Source organism: Asterias amurensis, chromosome 20 (assembly GCF_032118995.1).
Source record: "Asterias amurensis chromosome 20, ASM3211899v1".
Lineage (NCBI taxonomy): Eukaryota > Metazoa > Echinodermata > Asteroidea > Forcipulatida > Asteriidae > Asterias > Asterias amurensis.
In genome coordinates, this window is record NC_092667.1 from 11,445,596 (window position 1) to 11,470,471 (window position 24,876).

Sequence of the window (24,876 nt, forward strand, 5' to 3'; positions counted from 1 at the left end):
TTAAAAGTAGAATACAATGATCCACACAAGTTTGCCTCGAACTTGCGTGGTTTTCCTTTTACTGTGCGAACAAACACAGTCGGCCATTTATGGGAGTCAAAAATTTGACTCCCATAAATGGCCGTCCGTGTTAGTCGACGAGGTAAAAGGAAAACCGTGCAATTTCGAGGCATGTTTGTGTGGATCATTGTATTTTACTTTTACAGCATCTTTCTACCCATATGCATATTATAACAAACGCTTTTCAAACACCAACTCGACCGATCCAAGGCAACGTGTTCCTTTAAGTGTCAAAATCTATAACCAATATTTGGTATTTAAAAAGTTAGAATAATAGTAATATAAAAAAGTTATGAATTTCATACTGAAATTTTTTTTTTTTCCATTTATTATTTCAATAATAAATAGTAGTTAACACCCAATAGTTATTTATTAAATAATTATGACAAACATAATTATGATTTTTGAAAAATAATTATGATTTTTTAAAATAATTATTAGCATAAAAACATTTTTGGATTACGAGTAATCGGGAGATCATGATAGTATAAAACATTGTGAGAAACAGCTCCCTCTGAAGTGAATTAGTTTTCGAGATAGAAGTAATTGTCCACGAATTTTATTTTGAGACCTCAGAATTAAATTTTGAGGTCTCGAATTCAAGCATCTGAAAGCACACGACTTCCTGTGTTATCTCGCAACTTCGACGACCAATTGAGCTCAAATTTTCACAGGTTTGTTATTTTATGCATATGTTGAGATACACTCGGTGAGAAGACTGGTCTTTGACAATTACCAATAGTGCAGAGAGTCTTTAATAGGTGTTAAATTTGCATCGGGGATAAAGAATATTCGATTGGATTTACCCATACACCGATGTGTGTCGGCACTGTATACTCTACTTTCCGGAGTTCTGTGAAAAAGAAATCATAGGGAATTAATACTATTGTTAATCCCGAATGCCAACTTTAACATTGTAATGGTTTATGAATAACCGATGATTGATTTAAATTCATGTGCAGTAAACCCTCGTTATAAAAAGCACAGTTATAAAGAATTTTTGCTTATAAATAAAGAATAATATAAACTGAAGTCCCAAATCTCTTATTCTGCGGTTGTTTTTCTTTTGTTTGTGCTTTCCCCTCATATAAGAACACCCTCCTGTAATACAGAGTTAGACAGTTCTACCGATATTTTAGAGTCAACTGTACAAAATAAAATTGTCTTACTGGGGAGGATAGGACAATAAGCTTGATTGTAAGGACAATAAGTCTTGTTTGGCTTTGGATGTGGAGTTTACAGACTTTTTGACTGGTCCTCTGATTTTTAGCTTCTGTAAATCGCTCATTTTGTTGATTGGAGTTGTCCCTTATACTCTTTACAAGATTATTCAACAAAACCAGCTTAAAGACACTGAGCAATTACCAATGGTATATCCTGTGCCTTTGTGTCATGATGATTTTGATGTAATTAATTTTTTAAAAATGAAAAATAAAATAAAAATACAACCAGCGGACGGTTTGCCGGCATTTTTACAAGAAAAACAATAAGAGCGGGCCATGTTTTGAAAAAAAAAACACGTTTTTTAAAATTAATACAATAAATCCTAATGTTCTTCTTAAATATCTTCCGTAATATTATTCATCAAAAAAGCGTTTGTTTTATGGTTGGAAATAAAATAAAAGAATTTCTGATTTTGAGGCATTGCATGGTGATGTATTAATGTACTCTTGTAAAAGAGTGAAAAACACTCGTTTTGTCCGCCATACACTCTCGCAAAGACCCACATGTCAGACAACTCTTTTAAGAGTCAAAAGGTGAGTATTTTCAACTCGATTTAGAATGAAGTTTATTCCAATTTCACTCACAAACAGTGATTCATATTGATTTTCACTCTCAAAAGAGTGAAATTGCCACCACTCGGACAAGAGAGCTATGCTCTCTCTGATTGACTTGCAGCAAATCTATCTTGGACTCTGATCTTGCTGGGTAGTTTTATGTTCTTTTGAAAACATCTTACTATTATTCTTTTCTGATGCCTTGGAGTAGATTTTTTGTGACTTCTCAGTTGTAAAAAGAACTTCCCTGCTTTTACCTACTACTTGTACGGAAGGTTAATAATTTCACATATTTTATCCCTTGAATGTGTAGTATTTTGTGTAATTTAATTACAGAACACGGTCCGCTATTTCGAATTTTCACAAAAAAGGGTGCTCATTGCAGATCAAAATATTATTGTTGAATACCGGGGGGGGGGGGGGCAAAGAAAGTCACTGCATACGTTTCGTAAATTACTCAAACTGCTATATTTTTAACATATTTTTGCACCCCCTTATGAATCTGAGAAAGACTTCAGGCCTGAGATCTTTTGCAGGCATCTATGGAAGCAAACATTGTTCAATAAGGGTGCTTGTCTTAACTATTTTCTTGAAACTTTAATGACCATTTTAGCCCAGCAAATTTCACAGATTGTTTTTACTTTATGCATACTGCTGGTGAAACACCAAGTGGGCCTTTGTCATAGTCCTGCTGGTTTTAGAAAACGTTGTGCCAATCAGGGGAATAGCCCTGTCTAAACAAGAAATTGTGCCTTTTATTTCTCCAAGAGCAATATTTGGGCAGCTCTGTTAATACATGTGTTCTAATTAAATATAATAATTTGGTTTTGGTAGAAGCAAGCATACCGATTTCTACATTATGCGTTGATCTAATAAGTGCGCTCGCGTATGAAAAAACTAACCGATCTCGGCAGATTATTTTGTAAAAATAAATAAAACATAAAACATAACAAAAACCTGACAATAGGGGGCGCTATGACTAGAAAGTGTCGCTGACTTTGCCCATCTGTAATGCAATGTTTATGCACGGCGGATTGATGATGAAGGGGAGCGAGCGTTTTTTAGTCGCTCAAACAGTGTAGTAGTAAAAGTCAACCTTGGACAAAATTATGCACGGATTTTGACAGACGAACTGAGCACTAAATCCAGAGATTTTTGGTTCCAAAAAGTGGTCTGCCTGTTGGAGGAATTCATAGAGATACGACTGAGTAATGCCGGAGGTGACCGAATCCCCGAGAGGCGCTACGGGTAAGCAAATGAAAGCTGGCGGGGGGCCGGGGGAAAGAATGTTTTCGACCGTGCTTTATAAATTGCAATACACGGTGTGAATGTTGAAGGATGGGGCGGGCCTTTTATCGGGTCGACTTGGTTCGGTCCCTTGCTCTCTTGATGGGGCGTGATCCTGGGATGGGGCCTTGCCCGAACCATACAGAGCAAGGAACAGAAAGCGTCCAAACGAATGTCGGTTGTGGGCATTGAACTAACTTGTCCTTGCATTTTGCTCTATTCTATATGCTTGTTTTCTTCTGCATACGTTACGAGTGACGAGTTACAAATACAATTGTTAGTTTTTAAAAGTATTGACGAGTAGTAAATAATACATACAATTTATTTTGTAACTGCTCCTCTGAGTCCCCCTGACCCTGAGTCTGAATTGACAAAAACATAATTAAAACGGGTAGTTCAAACTCCTTCTCTTCCTTCCTCCATGGTTGGAGCATGGATGGAGGTTGAAAGTTGGAGGTAGAAAGTTTTCAGCCACAGACACACGTAATATGGAGATCACCATTCTAAATTATGCGCAGGCAGCCTTCTTTCTTGTTTGTTTGAAGTGTTGTCCACACTGCTGTGTGTAATCATTGAGCAAAAATCTTACACTGTTGCTAATCATTCGTCGTTGAAGTATGAACCGGGCTTCACGAATAATGCTAGCCTTTAGTCAAGGTGCACGCGGTGGCGGCACCCCCAAAATGTCACGCATGAAAAAAGAAAGGCGCGAGCGGCGAAGCTTTATCAACTCATTGTTTTGCTACTGATTGTGGTAGAACTGCCTTTGAACTAAACAGTTTTTCACTGTTCCCGTCCAGCTAGCTGTTTGTACAATGAGTTATTGAAAAGTGCCGAATCTGAATGTCTAGTTTAAACTAATTAGGCCAACTCTAAAAATTGTTTGACAGTTTGTAGTCATTTTGAGCTAACCATTCATTGGTCAACTGCATCCAACCTCTTTCTGCAAAATAAAATCACTGAGAATCACACAAACTCCACTTGTGACATATTGTTCAGATAACTTTCCGTATGGCGCCACCACTTTTTCACTCATTTTTACAAAAAGGGAATATCAATCAGATAAATTAGATACTATATTATTTTATTTCGAATGAAAAAGTGGTGGCGCCATACGGAAACTTTTCCTATTGTTCTAGTAGCAACCCAAGAAATAAATGCATTAGACCTATAAAATGTCACAATGTCAACTCATTTCCTTAGTGTAAATATTTTTTTTATACAGTACAAAATAATTACCATTCCAGCTTTTAATAAAATATTGAAATATTTTTCAACCCTCTAATTTTCCTTCACATTGAACACACTGTAGTTTAGGGTTGCTATTATTGTTTATGGATGGTTGAGATAATAAATACAATACATGTACATTGCAATACATTACAATACATGACGCGTAGACCGTGTTCTACATTTTACATGTTTTAATTATGTCACCAAATGAGAAAAAACAATTTTTATTGTAAACTCCTTAAAATTTGACTCCTTGCAGGAAGACGGCTATTGTAATTTGTTTTTTTATAGCAAAGTTGCCATCAGAATGATCAAGCTGGGCCCCGTAACATTGACATAAATGATAGGGGAGGGGGAGGGGGACTCTGCTTACACTTTACAGGTGTATTAAATGTGATCCTGGCTATTGCTATATATTCAGTCAATCAATGACTATACGTGTAGCGTACACTCAACCTGAATATAGATCGTGTTCACCCATTGATCTTATTACGTGTGCATTACATGATGCACTATGGATTTTCTTTTTTTATCATAACGGCTATTGCACCACGGTGTGATTGCTGTCGAGTCAACACTATGAAAACTAGATTTATTAGCGCTGCAGAATGAAATTAAAATTTATAACCTCGGCCAAATATTTGTACACACTCCACTGTACACATGGTATATGTACAGGCGCACAATGTGTGCTAGTGTAAGCTATGATAGTGTGTGTACGCTGAACAATGTAGGGTAAGCTCCAATGATATTTATGGGGGGGGGGGGGGGCTAACCTGCTCAATGAGCCATGTATTGTACAATTAGGCTTGGAATGTATTTTTGAATATGTGCTCGTAATCTGGTAGTAGCAGTAGTGCCATTAATGGTTATTGAGTTGAATTTTAAGGCTCTAACAATTATTGAGTGTCCCTTGCTTTTTAAATTAAATCATCTCTAAATGAATTGATTTTGTGGACTAGTGTTCACTTTTTGGGTGTAAATTCTTAAAATTCCTGTTCAGTCTGGTCTTCAAAATGTGAAACCAATTATTAAGATCAATGATACAATTGTATAAACTGTGTGTACAATGTACATGTTAATTTTGTCCAGGTCATTTCCAAACAGAACATAAATTTAACTCCCATGCTTGCAAGTTCTCTGATTTAAAGTCGGTCAACAGTGTTAAAAACAGGCATGTGATTTGTCATGAAGTTTAGCAGTTTCCAAGGCAAGAAAGAAATGTAATCCAATTTGTGTTCAAACCTGTAGTGTTGTATTGTGATGTAGACATGTAGTGTAATTGTGTAACATCTGAGAGGGGGGGATCCACACCCGCAAGCGGCCATTTTTCAGGAAAGTTCACATTCGTTCAATGTCATCTTCTGCGTTTAATCTCGAAGTGGGGTTTAATCTCGAAGTGGGGTTTGAAAATAGTCAATTATTTGCAACAATATTCAATATTTTCTTTATAATAATCCCAGCAACCATAAAGAATCCACGCCCTCTCTAACGAACCACCGAGCAGTATCACAACGTTAACTAATCCAGCGCAAATATGAGATAAGATGTTTTTTATGATCCCACCGAGTCTAATCGCTAGAAGCGTTTCCAATATCAATAATTGCACCTTTCAAAACGCCATCATAACCGTCCAACACTATGGCCCGAGCCTCTAGCCGCTGCTGGCATTATTAATCATGTTCTCTTCGTACCCACAACTGAGCCGCTTTATTAAAGATAAGCTGTGCACTCGGGCCCCTTATCATGCAGCCATCATCTCTACTGAGTTTCCCTCCCTGCATTGGTTTTTTTTATAGCGATCATGAATGTTGGAACTCATTTCAACCAAAAGCATGACTTAAGAGGATCTATACTACGTATTTATCCTTCCACCCTGTGGTTTGATTTCAACATGAACGCAAAGCTGAAAACTCTCCCTGATTCTGCCGAAAGTTCCCTGGAAATGACCTTACATGTAGATCTTATATCAGACTGAAAGTCTAAAAATTGTTTACAAGTTTCTATTATAAGTACATAAGACAACTGGACGAGCTGGAAACTCTCCCTGGTTCTGCTGAAAGTACCCTGGAAAAAAACCATATACAGTAAATCAAAAGTTGAACATATTTTTACTTTGTGCATCACTAAGCTAAGCCACATCATCAGTGTAGGCAGCACGCATAATCAGAGTCCAGCTTTCTCCAGAAGACGATCAATACATATTGCTCAAATTTTTCCATTCTACATGTTCTATCGAAAGATAATGTAGGCTTGCAGTCCTAATAAAAAATTTATATTGGCATTTATTTAAAGAGTGGTTACCAATCCCTTTTAAGAGAAAAAAAAACTTTTTATTGTAACACTGACATGACTGATTCTACACCTTTAATAATAACATCCCTGAGAAAACCAGGCATGCACATCCAGTCGGTCTGTCGCTTGTCGGAGAAACAGCAGGCAAGAATTCGACCAACATTAACATTCTCTGGGTCTCGGCAGATCACAAGGGAGCTGGGAAACACAACACACAAGTGCGTTGCACTTTATAATCGGAAGCATAACATTCAAGATTGCGACCGAAAAAATCATGTGACTCAGTATGCATGTAACTGGATTTTAAGTTTGAGTTTGCAGACTAGATTTGACTTCAGGCCTTGACTTCGCTCTTCGAATGGGCACAGCAATTTTACCTCCGGTAAACGGCACTACTACCTATGAGGAAAAAGTAAGTTTGTGTTGGTACTGTGTCTGTACATTCAGGGGTCGAAATTGCCACTAGCCCGCTAGCCCGGGACTACCAGATTTACATCCGGGCTACTGATTTTTCCAATGTGATAGCCCGACAGGCTAGTGGGAAAATAATGCAAAAATCATCATCACTAGCAATAAAGAACTGTGCTATGGTGTATTGTAAAGTGTGTGCCGTGACGCGAGACATAATGTGTCTTTCGGGCTACCAAAATCTCATCAGGGCTACTAAAAATTATTGGTTACTAGCCCTGCTGACTACCATGACAATACACTTGATTTCGACCCCTGGTACATGTACACGTATAAAATGAAAAACCAATTTTATATTAAACCACAAGGGAAACTGACTGGGTAAATTTTGAAATGATTTTTGGTTCGAATCCCACTCTAGTCAATTCTTTGTTCAACCCCAAAAATCAATTTTTGTATCTAGCGCTTTTCACACCCGGAGGGCATCTCAAAGCGCTTTCAACATTATAACTCCTGGTCACTGGGCCTTAATTCATGTGATACCTTGTTTGTTTGCACCACAGCAAAAGCACAGGGCACTACGGCATTAACCGTGGATGCAGTGGTTTATTTTGAGGCCTGTGACTTCAAACCTGGTTAATTAGTTGAAATGTTAATACCGTCATGTAATGCATAATTGATTGGATCTCATATACATTTTTTAACACCTGCTCATATATTACTGTAGTGGGTAATGAATAATTTACATGTATTCATAGCCTAGCCAGAAAGATCACTGAGAGAATATGTATTGTAGAATGGACTTGAGGGCAATGAATAATCTACATCAATACAGTAAGCATTACTGTTGATAATGAACATTGTACCCTGATGCATACACCGTTTGAACACTAGGCCAAGGTTTACGCTAGGATCTGGTAAAAGGGTGTCCAAACTGGCTGGAAATTTAAAAACTGGATTTCCAAATGGTTCACTTACAATTATTATGTTAATGACAGATAAAAGACCCGGTTAGGTTCTGCCCATGATTTCTTTAGTGGTGGAAAAACGGATACCGTTGTTACTGGCAATACATTGTATACCAGTATTTGGTTAAAAACCTTTGGAACTCCTGTGTAATTTAAACATTTTGAAAATACTACGTATACGTACACTTTGTACATGTACGTATCTATTTCATCATCGCGGTACTCGCTGCCAAAACATCTGATTTGAACCTCGGTAGTCTAGTTGGTAAGACACTGCTCTAGAATTGCAAAAGGTTGTGGGTTAGAATCCCACCCGAGTAATATGCCTGTGATATTTTTTTTCACAGGACTTGGGGGAAGTAACGAGTATACAGCGCTAACACACATTGGTTTATAGGTAAAAACCAAAAATAATATTCTTTATCCCCGATGCAAATTTAACAAACATATTATACGACAGTTCTTAAATGTGTGCTCAGAAAAGTCACTGTGAAAAATTGATAAGATGATAAGCTGTGTTTGCGCATTGAATAACCGCATAATATTTATCTTAGTTTGTTTTCTGAAAGGACACCTTGTGCAAATAAGGTGTAATGTTAGTAGGGCCATAAATAATGCAGCCTGTAATACATCCGGTTCAAGACCTCTCCGAGAAAAGGTCACACTCCGCAGAATATACCCTTGGGATTTTGTCTTTGCATCCAGGCGCGATATCGCTACGCGCTTTGGTTGTGGATGAACTTGAGTTCTACAGTGGCGTGGTGTCCAGTGAACGATGCGCAAACGTTAGTGAGTCATGTTTGTTTTTGAAAATTTAAAGTCCATGTTTTATGCATGGTGTTCAGTGATGAATTTTTCATAATGAAGTACAGAATGTGCATAAACAAATATTGTAAGTCATACACAGTGTACAATGTACATGATGTACATCATTATAAATTCATTCACTGGCCTTGAACTTCCACTCTTGAAGGGACACAGCAATTTTCCCTCTGGTAAGGGCCACTTCTAAATGTACGTATCAGGACAATGTAAATTTGTAAAAAATAACTATAACAATAACTTTCGATTTATATAGCGCCTAATAACTAACACTTAATTCTCTAAACGCTTTACATTAGTGCCCTGGTCATAGGGCCAATAACATCCCTTTTAATGTTTCTCAGCTCCCTTGGGAGTATACAACCTGGGCAACAGTTTATATCGCTCCAAAGGCTTTTTCATTCACAATATCAACCTCTACCCTCGCAGGTACCCATTTATTCCCCTGGGTGAAGAGAAGCAATTATAGTAAAGTATCTTGCTCAAGGACACAAGTGTCACGACCGGGATTCGAACCCACCCTCCAGTGACTTAGCACCAGAACTTGAATTCGATGCTCTTAACCACCCGGCCATGACACTCTACAAAGGGCCCTTGCAAGGGCACCTCACCAAAAGCACAGGGCACCGGTGCAATTGCTGTGGGTGAAGTGGCTTAATTCGAGGCCTGTACTGGCCTGGGGACATTGGTCGTTTGGTTTGAACAGATAATTTTTAAGTTTTTGTTTTTAAAGGTACGCGCAGTTACAAATGAAGACTGTAAAAGCCAACCAGTTATTTTTAGCTAGGGAAATTATTTGTTCCACATCATTGTTTCTATACATTAGACGTGATAGGTCTGTACTGGCCTGGGGACATTAGTCGTTTGATTTGAACAGATAATTGTTAAGTTTTTGTTTTTAAAAGTACGCGCAGTTACAAATGAAGACTGTAAACTGGTAAAGCCAACCAGTTATTTTTAGCTAGGAAAATTATTTGTTCCACATCATTGTTTGTATACATTAGACATGATAGAGCAGGCTTCAGGTAAATACGTTCATTTACATGTACGCAGTGTATGGGCATCGATGGATTTGGTAAAAGGGTGTTTAAATTTGCTGGAAAATTTCAAACTGGGTGTCGCAATTTTTCACTTGATACCTACATGTAACTGTAGTTGATACATTTCGAATGTAATATATATGCAAATAAAATGACAATACATGTACAAGTAAAACATGGTGATCCAATTTTAAACAGGGTGTCCACAAGCCACCCAGACACCCCTCTGGCTAACACAGGATACACATTTTATGTAAATTGCATAGCCGACATGTGTGCAGAATGCACATGAGAAAAAGTTCATGGGATCTACTACATTGTAGATCCAATCTAAATGAGAATGTGACGAAGCATCCCGTCTCTCCTCCTCCCGAACGATCCTCATTGAGGATAAAAGGATAGAACAATCTCGTCCCGTTGCCTCCTCGTCCCAAGAGGAGCCAATGCCTAATTACAGTCGGTTGTAAAACGAGTGGGTGTGGACGGGCGCTTAGGACGATGTAATTTGTATCGCAGCCAAATTACACATCCGCGGGAAGGATTATTGTGGGGTCGGGCGCCCCCCGTAACTAAATCATGTGTGATTAAAAAAGGTAAGAGGAGAATTAGTCATGATGGTCTGGTGTATTGTGAGTGGGTTTTCAAATGAGAAAAAAAAGGCCAACTGCAGTGTGTTGTGTGTGTATCACGTCGTCGTCATCGCTTAAGGCGCAGAGGTTTAGAAATACAGTAGGATGGTAGGGGTTAACGAAGAGGAGTGGAGGCTCCCTTGGCAATGCCGGGTTTGTTTTTTCAAAATGAGGAACATACGGTTTGATTTGAACTTAAAAACATCGTAAAATTGAATGTTTATTTGCAAAGCAATGAGGTACATGTTGAAGTACATTCTTACATCATGTAGGAGGGTAGGGCTTTTAACAAAGAGGAGTGGAGGATCCCTGGGGAAATGCCGGGTATTTTCAAAATGGGGAACAAACCTTACGTTTTTGAATTTTTACAAACATTTAAGCTCATCAGAAAAAGCTGGACAATGAATATTTGTTGGCAGAGCAGGAACTTGCTTTGTACATACATACATGTAGATAATGCAATTTTTTATTGTACCGTATTATTAAAATAAAATGTAAAAAAAAAAAAAAAACTCTTCTCCCACCAAATTGGCTTTTGTTTTTTGACTGCATTAGGCACTTTCAACGGCGTATTATCTTGCATGATTGCATCGCAATTAGAATTTTATTTTATTTTTTTGATTGCCGTTATGTTGCACTGGATTCTACCTCAAAGCTGATTGAAGAGGCAAACCAAGGGCTTTTCTCAAACCTCGGCTTAGGCTTCGGCTCAGGCTTGGCGTGCTGGTGCAATCAGCAATACGTGCTGAAAATGCAGGTTAAAGGCCAAGCTGCGTACACAGCGCGCGGAGCCTAAGCGGGAGCCGGAGCCCAGCCGTGGTTTGAGAAAGGCCCCAAGTTCAAGTGTTATTCATACTCCTGTATTATAAATGCAAAGGTCTCTTAGCTCTGAGGAATTCTTTCCGAGATGGATTCTCAAGGGACTATAAGTGGCAGCAAAGAGGTTGATACAAACTGTGAACCTGTGAGGTCAAAGGTCAAATTGGTTTACAATTTAAGCCAATTGGACTATGAATTGGCAAGAAAGGAATTTGTAAAAAGTGTGAAATTCAATCTTTAAGGGGCAAGTGTGTTTTTATTTTATTTTTATTTTTTTTATACATCTTAAGCCTCTGATCTGAGTTTTGAGTTGTGTGCTGTATTACAGAGAAAGGACTAAATAATAACTTTCTAAGGTCCGTAGTTTGCCCACTAGTGCCTCTAAACCCTTAAAGGCAGTGGACACTGTTGGTAATCACTCAAAAATAATTATTAGCATAAAACCTTACTTGGTGACTAGTAATGGGGAGAGGTTGATGGTATAAAACATTTTGAGAACTGGCTCCCTCTGAAGTGCCATAGTTTTTGAGAGAGAAGTAATTTTCAACGAATTTGATTTCGAGACCTCAAGTTTAGAACTTGAGGTCTCGAAATCACTTATCTAAACGCACACAACTTTGTGTGCCAAGGGTATTTTTTCTTTCATTATTATCTCGGAGGTTCTATGACCGATTGAGCTAATATTTTCACAGGTTTGTTATTTTATGCATATGTTTAGATACAGCAAGTGAGAAGACTGGTCTTTGACAATTACCATTAGTGTCCACTGCCTTTAACATAGACTTTATACCTCAATTGGCATTGACTGGAATGGGGTCACTTGATCTTTTCATACCTCGAGACTTGGTACCAGTACGTACAGTACATGTGTACAATAGCAGTGTAGTGTGTCTGCTCATGGATATTGGCCTGCCACTTGGTAATTAATAGACTGGCCCCATGTTTCATCAGTCCTTTGGTTCCAGTTAAAAGTGTTTTTCATAATTGTCAATTATCTGGGAAGGTGTGTCTGAATACCTGATGTACACTGCATGCATATCACTGCTTGGTAGTGTACAGTTTTTAACTGTGCCAATGTTAGCCGGACTAGTGGGGTTTAAATGTTGTTTTTTTGTTTAAAGGCAATGGACACTACTAGCTTTCACAGTTGGTGTATCTCAACATAAGCATAAAATAACAAACCTGTGAAATTTTGAGCTTAATCGGTCATCAAACTTGCTGGATAATAATGAAAGAAAAAAACACCCATGTCACACGAAGTTGTGTGCGTTTAGATGGTTGATTTCGAGACCTCAAGTTCTAAATCTGAGGTCTCGAAATTCGTGGAAAATTTACTTATTTCTCGAAAACTATGGTACTTCAGAGGGAGCCGTTTCTCACAATGTTTTATACCATCAACCTCTACCCATTACTCGTCCCCATGAAAGGTTTTATGCTAATAATTATTTTGAGTAACAACCAATAGTGTCCACTGCCTTTAAGACAGGATTTTTTTGTTTTCCTTTTTGAAAAAGTAAATATATAAAGTTTAATCAATAATCAAAATCATTTAAATACTTTGGAAAGAACAGGAACAGGTCTTGGGGTTATGTTTAGTGCAGAAACATAAAGTATGTAATGTTTTATTGTAGAAATAAATGTAGGGGCGCCTGGGGCATTTTTATCGGGGACCGAGCGCGGTGGCGCCAGGTTATTTCGAAGCCTGAACACTAATACAATATGAATGGTGTACATGCATTACAGATATGTAGAAAAGAGTTGGGTTTCATCCTCTCTGCATGTAACATGTAAGCTTGGCATTCTAGATGTAAATATGCAGCCTGTTTCACCCTTATGAAAACTTAACACCTCTGAAGCAGCAAGTCCAGAGAAATAATAATTTCTGACCGCAAAGATGACACCTCCATCTCTCTTTACATGGTTGCGTGTAGGTAGGCCTGATGAACAGGTGTGCACTGTATTGTACTGTTTTCATAACTGTCAAACCAGGATCCAATTTCATTTGGCTGCTTTTAAAAGCACATGGAGTCCCCCATGATGTAGCTAAGCACTGCAAACCATTTCACCAGACACTAGGATTTGTGACTGGTGTTAATCCTGCTCACGGGACTATAATAATGCTAAGCATTGATCAGTTGATGCAGAGCTCTCCTGTATGGAATTGGGCCCTGTTGATGTATCTTGAAATTGGATCCTGCCAGTGAACTTGTTAGTTTACCGATAGGTTTACCAATTGACCCTTATTCCTCGGGCTTCACTAAGCCTCTATAACTGTACTCAACTGTTAAAGGTAATATACCTGGTTTTAATACCTGTTTGGTTTTTAGAACCATTGACTTGTTTTAAATTCTATTGATACACATGTAGGTTATAGGCATACATGTAGTACCATGTGAAAATTTCATTTTCAGAAGAAAATTGTGGAGAAAATTTATCGCCGAAAATCCGGAGCGATTGTGACGTCCATCATTGTCCATGCTGGATGCCGATAATCTAGAGCGATTGTGGTGTCCATTATTGTCCATGCAGAAAAATCTAATAAATAATATGATGCACAAATGAGAAAATGTAGGACAGTAACGCTTATTCAGATTCAGACTTGGGGGCATAAAAACAGATATCTTTGTACATTTTGTAACATGTACTTCGAAGTGAAGCTTCTTTACATTAACCAAGTAAGTTTTTTGTGCCACTGATTTGAAGAGAGATACATGTACCAAACGTAAACCCTCCCTTTAAACCAGTGCTGTGATAATACATGTACCACTGTTGTGATAATGACCGTCAGTAGAAGTTGCCTTGGCAGCTTGGGGACCTCGGATTCCTCTACAGTATTGCCTCGTGTTTTTGTAGTCTTCACCTGTTCAGATTGTTCCTTTCAAAATGTGTACGGAGCCCAGTGTACATTACACTCCCTAAACCCCCTTCACACTAGCATTGATTGACACTCTTAAGCTCAGGGGTCAACTCCAGAGGGCTACCATTGAGAATTTATGAAGAAAACAATCTCCAAAGTTGCTGAACAGAACTCTTGTAAATGTACCATACTAAAGCTCTTTTCACACTGTATTTTTTTTATCCCTGTGAAATACAGCCCATGGGAGGCCCAGGAGGTTTTTTTTACCCAATGTTACCCCAGTGCCCTTTCACTCTTACAGGCAGTTGACACAATTGGTAACTACTCAAAATAGTTTTTTAGCGTGAAACCTTACTTGGTAATGAGTAATGGGGAGAGGTTGATAGTATAAAATATCATGAGAAACGGCTCCCTCTGAAGTACATGTACAAGAAAGAAGTAATTTTCCACAAATTTGAAGGATGTTTATTCTTTCATTATTATCTCGCAACTTTGACGACCAATTGAGCTCAGGCTTGTTATTTTATGCATCTGGAGATACACCAAGTGAGAAGACTGGTTTTTGACAATTACCAATAGTGTCCAGTGTTTAAAACAAAACTTGGAAATACTTCTTGATACTTGATTATTACCAATGCAGCATCCTTTGTCTACTCAGCAGCAAATTTTGTGGAAAACTGTATTTTTCAGTGGGATTTTAAAGGAAGGTTACAGAATTGGTAAGAAACAAAAATTGTGAAGATCACAGATTTACATAAAACTTACAAGGTCTAATGATGGTGATAGTTGAAAACATCCCTTGAAATATTTCTGTCTGAAATGTCATATTTGATGAGAAATAAATAATACAACTTCGCGTTTGGAGTTAATCGCTAAGTGAGCGTTTTATTAATTTTTAGTTTGGCATCAATGCAATGCAAAATTTGTAATCGGTTTTTCACTCCTTTCTCGTGACCCAGATGGCCGATCGATCTCAAACTTCTACAGGTTTGTCAGTTTATGTATATATGGTGGATTACATTAAGTACTTACACTGCCAGCAACTGATTTGTTAGCAAAAACCAATTCTACATGTTCCTTTAATTTAGTATCACTCTCTGAAAGCAAAGGGGCAGATGGAAATGCTTACAAGGTAACAATACTGCAGATGGTTTCCAGCTGAAGTTGAGAGTTTTCAATCTAATTCAATAATGCAAAGCACTGGACTGTGCTAGATTGGAAGTGAGCCCTCTATTGCTCTTTTTAGGTTTGTCGCTGTGTGATGATAATGATTTTTTTCTTTTCTGGCATAAACGTTCATTGCACAATGCATACAGCATCATGATGAACATAAAAAATGTACACTGGTTGTACTGGAACCTCTGGAGTTGTAATGACACATTCATGCATAGTGTAACATTACTCCCCTCGGTGGGTGGTTAGTGTACTCATGTATCGACATGTTCAATTCAGCGAGGAGAAATTTCAGGCTTGTATCAGAATTCAGACTCCTTACTGTCTGTCTCGTGAAAAAAGTTGGGGCCTAGAAATTGTTATTATCTAGAGATGTAATGCAGGCCTGATACTTCACGGAGGCAACGGAGGCATCGCCTCCGTTGCCCCTTGCCTTGGCTTGGTGCCCTTGAAATGCTACAGTAGAAATTTACAATTTCCTCATATAGGGTGCCCTTTGCCAAAGAGAAAATGCCTTGGTGCCCTTGCCCTTTCAAAAACGAAGCATACAGCCCTGGTAATGTATGAGTCTATATTTAGAGATTCCTACTCTTTAAATCCACTTCTCGATAGTGTTTGGGACACTGTTCTCGATGAGCTACTTGAAATTATGATATTGAGATTTCAACTGTAGTCTGATTTTCAATTCTTTTACCCTTGGGAAAAATTAAAATGTGATTAATCTATTGAGATTGGAGGCTGTGATGTCAATCCTTGTATTCAAGACAATGAGATTTGTGTTTTCTAAGGACTGGATATATTGATGTCTGATGATCAGAAGTATTTTATTTAATAATTAATCTCTGTGGCAATGTTATTGTTGGCATGGAGGTTCCTCGATGTTGTTAGTGACCCTGGCCAAGTCTGCTTTAAAGCAGAAAGTTACTGTTGTTTGTGCTTTTGAATCATCTCAATGAAATTGGGTGCACTGATGCAAGATTTGTTGATCATTTTGAAGTCATAACTTTGTGATTGTGATTGTGATTGTAAACCGTTTGTATTAGTGTGTACATTGTTCGTGTACACACATCTTCACCGAGTTCTCCAGTTTGACTTACAGGAAGTAATGCTCTGCATTGACTTTATTTAAGAGTACATAAAAACATCAACAAAGTAACTACAGGTACATGTACATGTACTTCGATTGTACATTTCTACACTCTTATTTCTACTACAATAAATTATAGTTAAAGGGAAGGTACACCTTTGGTAATTACTCAAAACAAATTAACTTAAAAACTGACTTGGTATAACAAGCAATGGAGAGCTGTTGATAGTATAAAACATTGTGGGAAACGACTCCCTCTGAAGTAATGTACATGTAATTTTGAGAAAGAGGTAGTTTCTCCCTCAAATAATAAAAGACTTCTAGTAGCTTAAAGTCTTTTATCCCTATCTGAAAGCACACAAATTCGTCCAACAAGGGTGATTTTGCTTTCATAATTTTCTCGCAACTTTGATGACCGATTAAGCCAAAGTTTTCACAGGCTTAATATTTTATGATGATGATGGGATACACCAAGTGAGAACACTGGTATTTGACAACTACCAAATGTGTACCTTCCCTTTAAGTTTATTAGAAATTCTAATAAATTTAACCAAACCCACTGTCTTGTCATGCCACGCCATCACCCGCATTGTTGAGTTCCAACACCTTCCCCCAGCCCTCAATGAACCTCCCACTTCCTCCAAGACCCAAGCAATAATGAATTGCTTCCTAAATATCAATTGAAAGAGAGAATTATTGGACAGCCCATCCATACATTCATGCCTTCACACAATGTACACCACTGTCCACCTTGCTCAGTTGCGTTAATAACAAACCCCCCAGACCAAAGCCAATCGTTACTAAGGAAAGCATCAATATGTTGCATCCTGCTTTTCATATTATTTACACAACCCCTTCCCTACTCTTCATCATACGTGGTACCATTTTCCACCTAAGACCCATTCCAACAACCCCCTCCCCCCCCCCCCCCCGAACCACTACAAGCCCACCGTTATTAAGGAAAGCATCAATATGTTGCATCCTGCTTTTCATATTATTTACACAACCCCTTCCCTACTCTTCATCATACGTGGTACCATTTCCCACCTAAGATCCATTCCCACAACAACCCCTCCCCCCCCCCTGACTCACTACAAGCCCACCGTTACTAAGGAAAGCATCAATGGGTACATGTAGCATCCTGCCATTTCATGTCTCCAGTAATCGCACAACGTTGTGTACCACACCATTCCTACAGTTGTGCACAATTTATGTCTAGTACACATTTTGTGTGGCTTAGATTGGGATTGAATCAATGGAATAATGTTATCCTTCTGCACTGCATTGCCACGGCCGTGCGTGTGTGAAGACGGGTCTCCGTTAAACTCAGCAGTGTACACGTTTCCCCCATGCTGGACTCCTGCACGGCTTCAACCACATACATAAGTACACAGCAGTCTCTCCGAGCGTGAGACAGCTGTTTTCTCATTGAGGATGTTCTTCCTATTACTCTTGAGGAAGTTGTCATTTTAAGGACGTCCCTCATTACCCACGACGATTTGGTTTACGTTGTTATATGTACGGCCGTGTGGACGAGGTACACGTGAACGAAACAATCATATGTGAGGGTGTGGAAATAACGCTAAATATTTCACTCTCGAGGAGTGTAAGGCCACGTGAGCGTCGTAACACTACTACTGCGTGTTCTGTTACTACTACTACAACTGCTTGTACTACTACAGGTAAGAGAATAGGAGAAGATTAATGATGTAAGAATAAGGTTTTGGACTGTGTAATATTCATTCATGCGTGATGGTTGCTGTCATCGTAAATGAACCGTACAAATCAGGTATTCCTAGTTCTGTGTACATACACATGTATGTACGGTGTACATGTACATGAATGTGGCGTGCAGTCAGTCCGACACTACTGTACACATTTCCCATAGTCAATTCATAATACCCATAAAATGTGATTCGTGCCTCTACTCATACGTATATTTTCTATCAACAATGATCGACTGAGTTGCATTGACATGGACTCTATGATTCACACAGTACACGATGTGTATGTTAGTGTTCATTGTAATAACAATACGGTAAATGTATGCTACACATGTATTACATGTATTTCTGATTTAGGAATTTTTATTGTTATGTGTACATGGTTCTTCCATAATTTTTTTATTATTTTTTTGTTTTATATATTTTTGTATAGATCCCTTTGACTCCTTAAATATTTGTATACTTTACAGTCTTTCACATGTAACTTTTTCAAAAAATTCAAAATCAAAGGTAAAAATTAACCAACAAAATGTGCGTACAAAAAATGAGGGACCTCTAAAAGTATCATTTATTAGGTACTATGTATAAAAAAAAAATGTTTAAAATTTAAATATTGAGAATTGAGATCAATATCTTTTGAGACATAATTCTCATTGCAGGGCCCATTTTTATGGCGCTGAGTTTTGTATCGTTGAATTGTTACGCTACATTTATACGCTCACCATTCTCTGCAGTAAACTTGGTGTAAATATTTAGCACCCATCTTCTGTGCCAGCTGTTCAAGCGGAAAAACACAAAGTGTACAGCAGAACTAACTTACTAACCTGTAGTATGTTTACATTATGTGCACTACAAATGTATGTCAAGCGTGAATTCTTAAAGGAACACGTTGCCTTGGATCGGTCGAGTTGGTCTTTGAAAAGCGTCCGGTGACCGTTTGTTATAAAATCGATATGGTTAGAAAGATGTTGTAAAAGTAGAATACAATGATCTACACAAATATGCCTCGAAATTGCGTGGTTTTCGTTTTACCTCATCGACAAACACGGTCGGCCATTTATGGGAGTCAAAACTTTGACTCTCATAAATGGCCGACCGTGTTAGTTCGCGACGTAAAATGAAAACCGTGCAATTTCGAGTGATACTTGTGTGGATTATTATGTTACTACTTTTAAAACATCTTTCTACCCATATGCATTTTATAACAAACGGTTTCAAACGCTTTTCAAAGACCAACTCGTCCGATCCAAGGCAACGTGTCCCTTTAAGCGTGTATATTGGTCTGTCTTGACAATAATAACATGTCTTCCCCCATGTCCATATACATGATAGAGTACACTGTACCTGGTCATGACATTAATAATAATAATAATATTAAGTTTTTTATATATATATATATATATATATAGCGCTTTTTCACATCCGGATGGTGTCCCAAAGCGCTTCAAATTATTACCCCTGGTCACTGGGCCTTAAATCATTCCTTAAACCATCTCAGCTCCCTGGGGAGTATGTATACAGCCTTGTGCAACAAATGCGCTACTCGGCTAAATCAATCACAAGAACCATCTCTGCCCTCACAGGTACCCATTTACCCCTGGGTGGAGAGAAGCAATTATGGTTACATGTAAGTGTCATGCTCTGGGGCACAAGTGTGGAAGTGTCGTGGCCGAGCGGTTAAGAGCACCGAATTCAAACTCTGGTGTTTCTGATCAGCAGAGTGTGGGTTCGAATCCCCAGCCGTGACACTGTGTCCTTGAGCAAGACACTTAACCATTGCTTCGTCCTTCGGATGGGACGTAAAGCCGTTGGTCCCATGTGTTGTGGAACGCATGTAAAAGAACCCAGTGCACTTATCGAAAAGAGAAGGGGTTCGCCCCGGTGTTCCTGGTTGTGGCTTCTTAATGCGCCTTAGCACCTTGTAAACCCTTATAAGGTGCTAAATAATTGGGTCTCAGAATTCATTACTGCAATTACCTATCTTTCTGAAAGTTAGTATATACTCAGCGCCTTGAGTACCTTGTTTGGTAGATACGTGCGCTATAAGACTTCGATATTGATATTGATATTGATATTGAAGTGTGATGACCGGGATTCGAACCCACACTCTGCTGAACAGAATCACCAGAGCTTGAATTCGGTGCTCTTATCCGCTCGGCCACGACACCCTGTATTATAGGTGTAGTGCTAGTTCTTGTTTACAATGCTAACCCACAACAGCCATCCACTCAATTTGATGTCACTGCTGGCAGGCCTGATGTATCCACACTCAATAGTGTGAGTTTAAGGTCATTCTCGAGTGGGATGGAGATCTCTCTGTAGACACAGTTTCTATACCTTCATGGAATGAGCTTATAATTAAATTCACATTGATTCTTGCTGCATGGCAACTGTGGCCCCACACTCTCATCTTGTACTTCATCCTTTTACTCCCGTCAAAATGTTGTTGAGTGTTTTTTTTTTTTTTTTTTTTTTTTTTTTTTGGGGGGGGGGGGGAACTAATGACAAAGTCGTTGTCCGGGAGATAATGGAACAAATATTTGGGACTTCTCAATGGAGTTGGGAATTATGGAAAAGAAATTTTCTTCTGGAGGTTCTCATCTAGATTTGATGGTGATGAATTGCAAGTAATTTGGGCAGAAGCTCTTGTTTACTGGGATCTTTTGTAGGGGGTATTCTGCTGAAAGGTAAATGTTGCTGCTCAAAAACTAAATTTCGAAATTGCATAAAAAAGAAGAAGATTAATTACCTTAAGATAAAAACAACCTCAATGAAGGCATTGTACCTGGTACATTACATTGTATGACAATCTTTGCTATGGTTATACTGCAGTACTTCTGTACATAGTATTGAGGAATCAGTGTAAACATTTTTTTTTTTTTTTTTCAACAAAGAAAAAAATCATGACAAGCACATCACCAAAGGGAAATAACACCTTTAAAAGGACTACGTAAACTTCCTTTTGTTAACTTCAATACTACACCCTCTTAACTGTCATTTTTAAAGAACCCATTTATCTCTGTAAACTTGACTAACAATTCAAAATAAAACACAAGACTTAATTTTCATGTGTATGCGTACTAATGTATGTCCCAGTTGTTGTTTGCAAATAAAACTTATCAATTGACTTCCATTTCTCATCAATGGCCCAATACTAGCCCCGCTAATTCCCATGAAATTAAAACAGTGAAAGAGAAAGCCCAAGGCAACTTAATCACTCATAACAAATTGATATGACATTGAATGTCAATAAGACCACCTGCCAATTGCAGGCATCTAAGAGGCCTGGCACACTGAAAATGACGCCGAGACAATCTCACGAATGTAGGTCAGATGCAAATGTCAACTTTTTCATTTTAGAAGAATGCAATAAAAATTAGTATACGTACCACTTGTATTTATACACAGATCCTTGACATTTGCATTTGTTTTTTTATCGTAAATTATACTGCCAAAAAAATAGTTAATGGCCTGACATTTCGACTTTATTCTCTTCACTCTACATTTGCGGCGTCAGGCCATTAAATGTACTATTTTTGGCAGTACTTAAAAACAAAACATTTTAAAATACAACAACACTGACCTGTGAAAAAGGTTGGTCGTGTTTTTGAGATACATGTATTGCTGAAAATACGGAGCAATTATGTCCATGCAGGAGTAATAATCTAGAATTGAAATACGCAATCTGAGAGATGTACTGTCAAAATGCTTTAAACTGTACTATCAAAAGCTGAGACTTTTTGACTGAATAGGTTTCTTATTGATAATTCATTTTAGGATTATTACCAAAAATATGTTGTACCTTCCCTTTAACAGTTGGCTCGATAAGATTTCAGTACCATTATCCATAACCTCTCCCAAGCGTATGTTTCAAGATGTAGATGAAAAAATATAAGGAGTACTAAGGAGTAATAAATTTTTCCTTTATGGGAAGGTTGGATTAAACCCTTGTTTATTTATTGCTTCGGACTCTAAGTTCCCTGATGGGCAACTTAACCATTACTTAAAGGAACATTACAGAATTGGTTTTGCTAACAAAACAGTTGCTGACAGTGTAAGCACTTTTAATATGTGATTCAGCATATATACATAAACTGACAAACCTGTAGAAGTTTGAGATAGATCAGCCATCTGGGTCACGAGAAAGTAGTGAAAAACCGATTAACACATTTCGCATGACATCGATGCAAAAACAAAAATGAATAAAACGCTCCCTGATCGATAAACTCCAAACGGCAAATAAGAATATTTATTTTGACATTTCAGACAGAAATATTTCAAGGGATGTTTTTTACTATCATCATCATTAGACCATGTAAGTTTAATGTAAATCTGTGATCTTCACGATTTTTGTTTCTTACCAATTCTATAACGTTCCTTTAAGTTTTAACAAAATAATAAGACATTTACATGCGTAGTTAAAAAAAGCTATACATGTGCAACCAATACACACTGTCTTCATTAATTGCCCAAACTGCAATTATACTGCACACCATCCCCTGTGTCTTTGTGTAATTTATTCATTTCCTTGAGAGCTTTCTCGCTAATTATTCCCTTAGTCTCTGCAGGAAGTTTGTCAGTAAACACACTTCAGACAATGTGTACAATACATTTTGTTTTATATGGGCCATCCATTAGAATTTTCACAAAATGTTTGACATCCTCTTCTAATTACATGTTTTACTAAAGTAAATCAATAGCAAGATATTTGCCCGGGAAACAATTGACGCAGTGACGCTAGAGCCTTAGAAACCTAGGAGCGCTGTTTTGTGCATTGTTTTTTTTTATATATTTTTTTTTAGGCCATTCACTATAATTTTCACAAAATGTTTTACATCCTCTTCTAATTACATACATGTAGGCCTATGTTTTATTAAAGTAAATCAATAGCAAAATATTTGCCCAGGAAACAATTGACACAGTGACGCAAGAGCCTAGGAGTGCTGTTTTGTGCATTGTTTTTTTAGTTGTTTTGAGGCCATTCATTATAATTTTTTACAAAATGTTTGACATCCTCTTCTAATTACATACATGTTTTATTAAAGTAAATCAATAGCAAGATATTTGCCCGGGAAACAATTGACTGAGTGACGCAAGAGCCTCAGAAACCTAGGAGCGTTGTCTTGTGCATGAATTAAAGGGTGGTTGCTAAGGATTGGAAACTCAATATATGCTAATAACTAAAGCGTTCGGACGATAGGTCAGATGCATAATGCCAGGCAGACAGGGAATACGGTGAACGTGCAGGTTGTCAGTACTTCAGTGCGTGTCCATTTGTACGTGCACAAACAGTTTTAGTAGGAGTTCTTGTAGGTTTTCAATATATAAAAACCTTGGATCTTGTGCTGTACATGAAGTACATTTTGACCATTTAATCACAGCTTACAGTGTACAACACCTTACATGGTGCTTGGTACTTGTAAGCACAGTACTGTACATACTATAAGTAGGCCGAATACATGTACTACATGATGTACATAAGAGACATTTACATGGTACTTTTCATGTAGCACATACATGTTATGTACAGTTATGCAGGAGCCTTTAAATGCAAAACACAAAACTAAAGCACTGAATTGTTAACAATTTGTTACAAAAATAATTGACTCATACAATGAGTCTTTTTAATTAAAAGTTGCTTGAAATTTATACACTACGCACTGTACACATTTTTGCTGACACTCAAAATCACTAATTAAATACGTGTTCTCCTAACTCGTTTTTCCCCTAGAAGGTCAAGGCCTTAGATGCACGAACACTGTACGTACTTTAGGTACACGAACTGACAGGGACTTGGTATATAAACACTACGAGGAAATAAAATGGTGTGGGTTGGAGTCTTAAACCCTTTTCACACGGCAGCAATTAAGCGAGGGTCCCTTGCTTTATCTAAGCAAGGTTGCGAAGTTTCACCTCGTGTAAAAGGACAACAAAGTTTATACTGTCCATGCAAAGGATTGCAAATATGATATTTCACTAACAGGGAACTTTGACAATGGACAGTCCAAATTGTCATTTCAAAAGAAGTGCAGATTTGTCAAACTTCACAACTATGTGTACTATGTATGCTAAAATTAAGCAAGGGACACTTGCTAAATTACTGGTCGTGTGAAAAGGGCTTTATTTTGTTCTTCTTTTTGGAACGTAAAAACATGCATTACATCATGTGCATAACCCTGTACTTTCTGAGAAACAACCTGCACATATGTACAACTTGGATTGTGGTCTTTTTCATTCCACTACACTCGATCCCATCACATCCACAGTGTGCATTCAATCTTCTCTCGCAATCCTCTATGCCCGGTGAGAAGAAATCCTCATTATATTTCATAGAAACATTAACTGTTATTTCTTATTATCCGGCCAGTCATTTTAATACCTGGCCTGCTGAAAACGAAGTGCAAATTTGCCCCGGAGATATTTGCTACGAACTGAAGAAGATGCAAGCAGAGTCAATTGAGTGACAGAGGAGATGTTTAAATACGGTGATCCTCTGCCAGCAGGCGTAGATCTGTACCAGACTGCTATTTCATGTCTTGTTTTTAAACATTGCCTCCATATGCTTCCGTATTCAATCAATAGAGGTTACTATAGGATGATTAAAATCCTACCCAACATGCCCAAAGAATAGTACTTTGCATTGGCAGAGGACTGTAGACCGGAGATAAATTATATTATGTAGCCAGCCTCTCTCTG

General features: G+C 38.0%; 1 protein-coding gene across 5 annotated transcripts in view; it reads left to right on the top strand.

The window, feature by feature from the left end:
- Nucleotides 1–2,840: 2,840 nt before the first annotated feature.
- Nucleotides 2,841–24,876, top strand: part of LOC139952743 (dystrobrevin beta-like) — a 92,204-nt gene continuing 70,168 nt past the window's right edge. For 3 of the 5 annotated variants that reach the window (XM_071951963.1, XM_071951962.1, XM_071951964.1), the window contains exon 1: nt 17,973–18,138. In XM_071951963.1, coding sequence (XP_071808064.1) covers nt 17,973–18,138 — 166 coding nt within the window. Of the gene's footprint in view, nt 3,087–8,803; nt 8,815–17,972; nt 18,139–24,876 lie in introns of those variants that run through there. The other 2 variants (XM_071951965.1, XM_071951966.1) reach the window with 2 other exon arrangements.